We start from the raw sequence: 8,800 nt of genomic DNA, 5'->3' as shown, positions 1-8,800 counted from the left end.
TATACACAGTATATATATATATACACATATACACAGTATATATATATATACACATATACACAGTATATATATATATATATATATATATATATATATATATATATATATATATATATATATATATATATATATATATATATATATATACACACAAATATACATATATATATATAGACAGAGAGACAGATATATAGATAGATATATAGACATAAAGATAAAGATAGAGAGATCTTTATAATCCAAAGAAAGAAATACACGTTAATGCGGAAAAATAATCATGCTTATTGTGATCTAGTCTTATACAAATAAGTTCGTTTTTTTTAGTAATGCCCCTCGATACGGTTCTCTTGTATGGCGATGCGCAATTAAGGCAGTCTCTGATTGGTCAAAGTCAGACTAAAGTATACAATACAATATTCATTTGTTGCATGTCTTTGCAACAGACATATTGCATGAGCCATTCGTGCGACAAGATCTTTTTTTTATATATTGTGCAACGTCTTGCTTCTGAAAAACGTATTTCAACATCAACATTCAAAAAGAAATCTAGTCACCTGGTCAACTTGGTCTGTGACAGCTACTGTATGTCTTCAGGTTGTGCGTCAGTTGAAACCTGGTACACAAAGAGAAAAATACATATAAAATTAAATTCTTAGTAACACGACTGACTGTACCTGTGCATTTACACAGTTACAGTACATACAGAACAATGAATAGGTTAAAGTAATGTGAATGCAAACTCATTTTATTTGCCATTACAAAAATAAATAAATAAATCTGTCTGCACTACAGGTTTGTGTAAATTGGTGACGTCTATTTTTCACAATGACACAAAAATAAGAAAATACACAGTCCTCAGAGTGTCCATACCTGACCAGAGTATGAATTGTGAGGACTGTATGTGTAACTCCAAGCCCTCAAAACGTATTTTAAACTCACAGTGTATAAATACACTGTCCTCAGAGTGTCAGTTATTCACAACTACGACATTGTGAGGACTGTGTATCTTGCGAGGGCTGCACAGTATTGACAAAACATGCGACATGGGTGTTTTATACAGTGATGGAGATTATTTTGACATTAAACATGGACCGAATATATATATCTTCATAATCTAATTAAAGAAATGCACGTACATGCGGAAAAATAATCATGCTCATTTTGATCTAGTTTTATCCAAATAAGGTTTTTTTTGTTAGTAATGCTCCTCGATACAATTCTCTTGTATGGCGATGCGCAATTAAGGTTGTCTCTGATTGGTCAAAATCAGACTCAAGTAGGGCCTGGCAATAAATCAAATTAATTGAATAAATTAAATTCAAATTGAATCGTTGAAAATTTGCTAAATCGTGAAATGTATTTTGTCTTCTGGATTATTAAAAACTGTTATAATGTTCTGTTACATCCAGATGTTATTGTGAGTTGAAATTTTGCACAAGTGGTGGCAGAATGCTGGATGGTTGGTTTAAAAGACTTTTTATTTAATTTTTTGGCCATATCGCTTAGCCTCAGACTAAAGTATACAAACAATCCAATATCCATTTGTTGCACGTCTTTGCAATGCACATATTGCATGAGCCATTCGTGCGCCAAGATATTTTCCACATATTGTGCAGCCCTAGTATCTCCACCCTCCACTAATGTCTTGCTTCTGAAAACTGATTTCAACAACATTCAAAAAGAAATCTAGTCACCTGGTCAACTTTGGCGCAGTCTGTGATAGCGGTGTCTTCATCAGGTTGTGCTTCAGTGGAAACCTGGGGTAGATGAATAGAAAAATACCAATACAATTAAATTCTTACTAAGACTAGACTGCTATACTGTAATTTCATGTAATCATGAATGTGCGACCAGTAATTCTAGTATGTCACATGTATGAAACAATATCCAAATGTCATGATAAGCAATCACGATATGATAATCAACATGATATTGTGAGGTTAGCGATACTCACGATAACTGTAAAAGTAAAATAAAAAAATAAGTCACAATATTGTAAAAAAATGAAATAAAAACAAAAAAAATTATATTGAGAAAAGAATGTACTTTTGCTTTTGAGTTATAATTAATCTTTTATGTTTTGTCAAACCTTGCACGATAACCCCCCCACCCCCAAAAAAAACAAAATTAAGTGTGACAACACACCATATAAACATACCATAGTGTTTTTCCATTGTAGTGAAATTCAAACATGAAAACCTTCTGGGCATCATGATACACTCTCAGCCTGTTTTCACGTTCCTGTTTGCTTATAACTTCTCCTCGATATTCAGTAGGAAAGACTCCCTTCTGAAAGGAGCAGGAACTGAACACTCCTCGACCTTACAAAGAAAAAGGGATACAACAGAAATATTTCATTATAACAGTAATGAAAACTAGGCCCATACTAAAGAATCTTTTACCAATACTCACCTTTGAATGAATTAATATATTTTATGGTGAAGCCATCCTTGTCTTTACCTAAGGATGAAAAATATGCTACCTCTTCTTTGGGTTTAACTTTTGCCCTCTGTGGCCTCATGACTGACATATCTCACTGAAGATAATGATCTAAAGCTATAGAAAAAAATGAGTTTCAATCAGTTTGATAGGTAACTTGGTGCAGATGTTTTGAAGTTGACTTTCTGTGGACCATAATATCCTGTGCAGTGTGCAGTAAATGTGCCAACGAAAATAAAATAGTGGATAGCACAGCTCTGCTAAATATTTGCATAAATTAAATGTAATGAACACTAACAGACTTTACTGAAATATTTCTATTTAAAGAACAAATTTAAGTAAACACAAATGCAGCAATTTACCAATACTTCATTTATACTGTACTGGTAATACTAAACCATTGTATATTTTCACATCACAAACCAGCCTATCAAACCAGCCTGTTATTGCTTTCCTCTTAAAAATTTCAATTAGCATTTATCTTACTCAACAGACGGTTAGCTCTGCTATGCTAACTGAGCTAACCGTCGCTAACAAAAGCGTAGCAATTCTAAATAATTAGCTGCAACCATCATAATCAACAGATGGTTAGGTATGCTAACGTTAGCTTAGCTGCACTTACACTGGACTTGCATTATAAATCATTTTCAGCAATGTACACAAGCGACCAACATTAAAATAAACAAGTTTCTGGAGGAAAAATTCGAGCTTCAAACCTACCTCATTAGCACAGCTACACTGCCATCACGTCTCGTGAAGTAATTAGAGCCGGGGGCGGTTCTCTATCGGGGCTGCTAGATGACGTCACTTCCGTACTCCGGGCAATATAATAAATCACATTTAAATCAACAAATTGGTTCAGTGTTGGATTATGAACTTTGTTGATAAGAGTGGCTATTGTTCTATGATTTACAGTGTCAATTAAAAAAAAAAAATAGATCACATTTAAAATTAACCCGAAAGGCTCATATACTAAATTAATTACCACAGACGAAAACAAAGGATATTATTGCTAGAATTATAGATAATTTTGTAATCGTTTAATGTGATTTCAGTTTGCTTTTTTAAAAAGTTATTTTTTTTTTTTTCATTAACGAAAATGTTTTTTTGCTTTAGTAAATAAAATAACCTTGCTGCTGTCACACAGTTGCTGTCCGAGGATGTTTTGGTACTATACTTTAGTAATGGACGCATGTGTTTTTTGGCAAAATTGTGAGCGAGCCCAGTAACTTGGCTTAGAAGCAACCCTGCAAATGAATGGTCACATGATGCTTTACTGTTGGCATGAAGCAGGACTGATGGTAGCGCTCATCTTTTCTTCTCCAGACAAGCATTTTTCCGGATGCCCCAAACAGTTGGAAAGGGGGTTAATCAGAGAAAATAACTGTAACTCTTTTTTCCTTATTTTGGTCTGTGTTTATGGAATCCCTTTTTCACTGGTCACACCAGGCCATCCTCCAAAAGTCTTACTCCCTCACCATGAGTGTAGATGGACTCATACCTGCTTACTGCCATTCCTGAGCAAGCTCTACACTGGTGGTGATGTCCTTATCCCTGCAGCTGAATCAACTTTGGGAGATAGTCCTGGCTTTTGCTGGATTTTCTTGGGTGCCCTGAAGCCTTCTTCACTTAAAGTTTGTAAGGTCACTAAAGGAAATTACTTTAATTTTCATGGCAAATAGGGACTTTGCAATTCATCTAATCACTATAACATTCTGGAGTACATGTACATGCAAATTGCCATCATAAAAAAACAATAATAAGTCAGCACTGCAGATTCTTAGAAAATCAATGTCATTCTCAAAACATTTGGCCGCTGGTGTACAGAAAGATGTTATACTGTAAAGGCAGGGTGGGATGTTAAATGATGAATTAATGTACGGCACTGACAGTTTCTCTGTCTCTGCTGTTAACCATTGTACATTTTTAAATAAACAACCACTGAAATAATTAAATACTGAAATATATAATTAAATATCGTAGGGTATTTCATTATTTAATTATTTACTTAGGAAATGGTGGCTGCAAAAAAAAAAAAAAAAGGCTCTGTGTCTACAGACAAACATTCACAATACACAGCATTTTGAGAAAAAACTGAATTATGGAGACGTGCGTAATTGTGAGGACAGGTGATGGTCAGCCAATCAAATGCTGTGAAATATACACTGGTGTGAATTATTCATGAAGTGGTGCATTACAAGGACCTTCCTACAGGGGGCGCCATCAAATACACAAAAATACACAAATTCACGTAATTATGCTTTACAAGGACATTGGCTAAAACTTTGGATTTAAGCCTTCTACAGCCCTAGAAGCACTTCTGCATTGAAATAATTATGAGGACATGGGCTGTGTCCTCATAATTCAAAATGTCCTCGCAGCACGGCATGTATTCAGGTGAAATGTCCTCATAATACACAAAGGCAACACACACACACACACACACACACACACACACACACACACACACACACACACACACACACAATACCAGAGGAGTTAGTATGACTAATGGAGTCCGGATGGAGAGTAACCACACAATATGTTGAGGGTTTTCCTCATTGGAAAAAATAATAATTAGTAGGAGGTGAGGAAAGACAGGGATTCTGGCTGTGTGGGAGCTTTGCACTACTAACATAAGCCTGTGAAGGAACTGTCTTGAGTAAACATCCAATTATGCACAAGTTGGATATGTGTTGGAGAGTGGCTGACCTCTGATTTGTCCGGAAATCAGAATTCTTATTGGAAGTAATGGAAATGTAATCATTCTGTCCCACAGTTGAACTGTCACAATCACAAGTGTACTTTGCATGACACAGCAGGGAGGTCTGGCATAGCAAACCTCCAATTTCTGTGACATAAATACAATTCCTCACATTCAGATAAGAGGTTCAAAAATAAGTCCTGTGCTCCTCATCATATTTCTGAAACGCGTCACGTTTCCCCAACTCTGTAATTGTGTTTCCCACAATAGTGTTGACAGGCAGCTAACAGTCAGTAGCAACTTTTAACTGACTAGCAAACAAACTAAGAAACAACCAACTACCATCTAACCAAACAACTAAACAACTAACTAACCAACCAACTGAAAAAAGAAAGAAAGAAACAAACAAACAAACACACAAACAAACAAACAAACAAAAAACAAATCAGTATAGCTGGATGTTTAGTTCTATAAAATTTCGGTTCAAAAATTATTATTTTTTCTTTCCAATTGTACAACTTTTAACATTTTTGGATGGTGAGGTTACACTGTAAACAAATAAATACCCATACATTTTTTCCCCCTGGTTATGAATAGCAACACAGCTAACAATCTGTAGCGACTTTTAGCTAACTGGCAAACAAACAACGGACCAACTAACCCAACAACCAAAAAACAAAACAAAAACAAAACAAAACAATGAAATAGAGAAAAAAAAGAAAGAAAGAAAATGTGGCCGCTTTAGCTAGCGACCATTAGACTAGTTAGCAGAATGTTTAATTCTCAATAATTTTTTCTTCTTTCCACTTTTGGTATGTTTGAGTAGTGAGGTTATACTGTAAACAAATACCCATATATTCTTCCCTCACTATGAATAGCAAAGCAACAGATGATGACTCATAACAAATAATTTGGTGCAGTTTCCCACACTGCAATGGCCACTTATTACCAGTCAAGTCGGTGCGCAATAGGCATACTAGAGAGAGACAACAGAGGATTTAGCACACATTATTTGTAGATTACAATTAAAATTGCAAAATCGTTTTTTTTTATACCCATGTGCTTGTTATGTATAACAAGTTGATAAAGGCTACAATTATGAATGAGTGGGAATCAGAGATGGGAAATATATATTGTATTAATAATATTGATGGCTTGTTTCTTTTGAACAGTAGGCCTACTCCATTAACTATAAACATAATGAATATATTGTCAACTGAATACCTTACTGAGCTTCACTTAAAAGTAAACATGATTATTTTATAAATCCACAATTTATACTGAAGGACTTCTCATGCGCACTTAATTAATTGTATCCCATTGAGACAAAAAAAAAGGACTTTGAAGCAGCAAAGAGCTTTTGCTCATCTCAGTGGTCAGAGGAAGTGATTCAGCCTTGAAAAAGTCCCCGCCCCACCCTCCCACAAGGGGGAAGGGACAGTCAACAGCACGCCATCACTCCTGTCACCAGCATGTGTGTGCATATACATCAGCATGGCGTGGGATCACACGAGTCACTGAATGCTTAAATGTCACTGGTGAAGGAACGCGTCCGCTCAGACCAGTACTGTATGGTGCACCTGCAATGTAAAAAATAAAATAAAAATAAGATTGTCACTCAACAAGATTGCTCTAACTGGCCATTAGAAAGAAAATTGTGCCACCTTCTGATTTGCTTATAAATAGAAATAAATAGAAATAAATAGAAAAATCACGGCTTTCTTTTTCTCACCTCAGATCATGTGTGTCCCCCAAAGGGTGTACGCTCATTGTAAGTGACTCAGCAGCAGAGCAGGAGGTCCTTAATCAGATTTACGACACAATATATTTGTGAGCAAAAGTTGCTTTAAGGTTGTAGAAATGTGCTTGTGACCAGTGAGGATTAATGATACACTGTTGGCCTTGTTCCTTCGTCTGTGCTGGAAAGTGATAAAAGAGCGGGTGGTCGCACACATATTCACCAAATGTAGATAAATCTGTGTTGCCTCTTTTGACTACGCTTTGTGAGATGCGCGATCAGTGTCTTTGCCATTTTAAATAAAACATGCCAACACATCAAGCAAAAGCGTTTGTTGATGCATGTGTATTTTGTTTAAATCTCAAAGTCAAATATTTCCTGTTGGTTTGATTTGTTGGTTTTAAATAAACTGTATATATTAGGGAAGGGCGAGTAGCGCTTTATTTCAAGAAATTTGTACTTGCGATGCCAGCCAATACGGTTAGGAACTAGAAATGAGAATAGAAAATGGCCATTAATTTCATGCAGTTTTAAAGAAAATGCCATTTTGGGATATATTGGTCTTTCTTTAAAATGTCATTGTTTTTTTGTGGGGAGAATCTTATATATCCAAAGGACTAGTAGTATCTGTACTTGGTATCATAACCTTGCCAGCAAGCTGAATTCTTGCTGTATTTGTTCACAATTACTACACGGATCCATCTTGTACTGCTCCCGCTGATCCGTTTGCAACCGACCTTCTTTAGGTCGGACCAATGAGGCATTGTTTAGGGCGGGACATGCAACTGTGATGAAACCAGGAAGCAGCAACGCCGGGGAAAACGAAGAAACCTAACAGACGAATGGACGCAGCAACGCCGGGGAAAACGAAGAAACCTAACAGACGAATGGACGCAGCAATTATTTCTGTTCTCGCAGAATTACTCACCATTTTCTTGTTGAATGTTAAGCTGCGAAAGGAGCTTCGTGCATTTTTATCTGGCAAAGATGTTCCTGATTTTTTTTTCCCCAAGAAGAGACTGAAGACGACATTTTCAAACGTAAACAAGATGCCGCATCGTCCAATCAGCTCGAAGTATCGTACAGAATGTCCCGCCTTTCCCGAGCAAATCACCTTGGAGCAGTCCCAGTTTGATAAGATAGAGAGAGAGAGAGAGAGAGAGACAGAGAGAGAGAGAGAGAGAGAGAGAGAGACAGAGAGAGAGAGAGAGACAGAGAGAGAGAGAGAGAGATTGTTTGGAGTGTGGCAAAGAGTCGCCAACTGAAATTTTTTCCGCCATGGTCTTCTTCAGTCGCATTTGGCTGCGTCACTCGGATTGCGGCCGGGCAAAGTCACTTGGGACGTGACTTATCATTGGACTTGACTTGAGATAACCTATGTCTTGACTTTCCTAAAGACTATGACTTTGGAATTGTTTGAGACTTGATGATGACTTCAGAAGTTGGCATTATTGTTAGCGTTTAGCCTAGGATTAAGTAGTTTCATAGATAGATAGATAGATAGATAGATAGATAGATAGATAGGCAGGCAGGCAGGCAGCTAGTGTGTTGCTGTTTTCACGGAGACCCCTCCAGCATGATCTAAAAGTGACACGTTGGTGCAGGACTGATTGGGACGTCTTCATCTCTGGCTAGAGGCTAATTGCACTGTGACTGTCTTTGTGAATGAAGCATCCAGCCAACGCAGCCGCCTCCTCCTCCTCCTCCGCATCCTCCCCCTCTTCCTTGCAGTGCCAACATTTTTGAGGACAGGTGCCAACATCCATCACATCAGCCCCCTTCTGACCAATTGCATGTGCTTTCCAGCCCTTTTATAGCACACAGCCACTCATCGAACCGGTAAACAGGTTGTGTGCCAGCCCCCACTCTCACCTCGCCTCGCCTCGCCTCCCCCTCCTCCACCTCTGCGTAATACAAAC

General features: G+C 37.2%; 1 protein-coding gene across 5 annotated transcripts in view; it reads right to left on the bottom strand.

The window, feature by feature from the left end:
• The window catches only part of LOC144040434 (N-lysine methyltransferase KMT5A-A-like), an 11,518-nt gene extending 6,658 nt beyond the window's left edge, over nucleotides 1-4,860 (bottom strand). For 3 of the 5 annotated variants that reach the window (XR_013289730.1, XR_013289731.1, XM_077554607.1), the window contains exons 1-4: nucleotides 2,413-4,860; nucleotides 2,159-2,321; nucleotides 1,695-1,757; nucleotides 555-613 (exon numbers count right to left, since the gene is read on the bottom strand). Coding sequence is in view for 2 of the 5 variants with exons in the window: in XM_077554607.1 (XP_077410733.1) it covers nucleotides 559-613; nucleotides 1,695-1,757; nucleotides 2,159-2,321; nucleotides 2,413-2,530 (399 nt within the window). In the remaining 3 variants the exon portion in view is untranslated. The remainder of the gene's footprint in view (nucleotides 1-554; nucleotides 614-1,694; nucleotides 1,758-2,158; nucleotides 2,322-2,412) is intronic. The other 2 variants (XR_013289732.1, XM_077554608.1) reach the window with 2 other exon arrangements.
• Between the last annotated feature and the right edge of the window lie 3,940 nt (nucleotides 4,861-8,800).

Source organism: Vanacampus margaritifer, chromosome 20 (assembly GCF_051991255.1).
Source record: "Vanacampus margaritifer isolate UIUO_Vmar chromosome 20, RoL_Vmar_1.0, whole genome shotgun sequence".
In the NCBI taxonomy this organism is placed as follows: Eukaryota; Metazoa; Chordata; class Actinopteri; order Syngnathiformes; family Syngnathidae; genus Vanacampus; species Vanacampus margaritifer.
The sequence above is the reverse complement of the archived record's forward strand: the minus strand, read 5'-3'. Positions and strand labels throughout refer to the sequence as shown.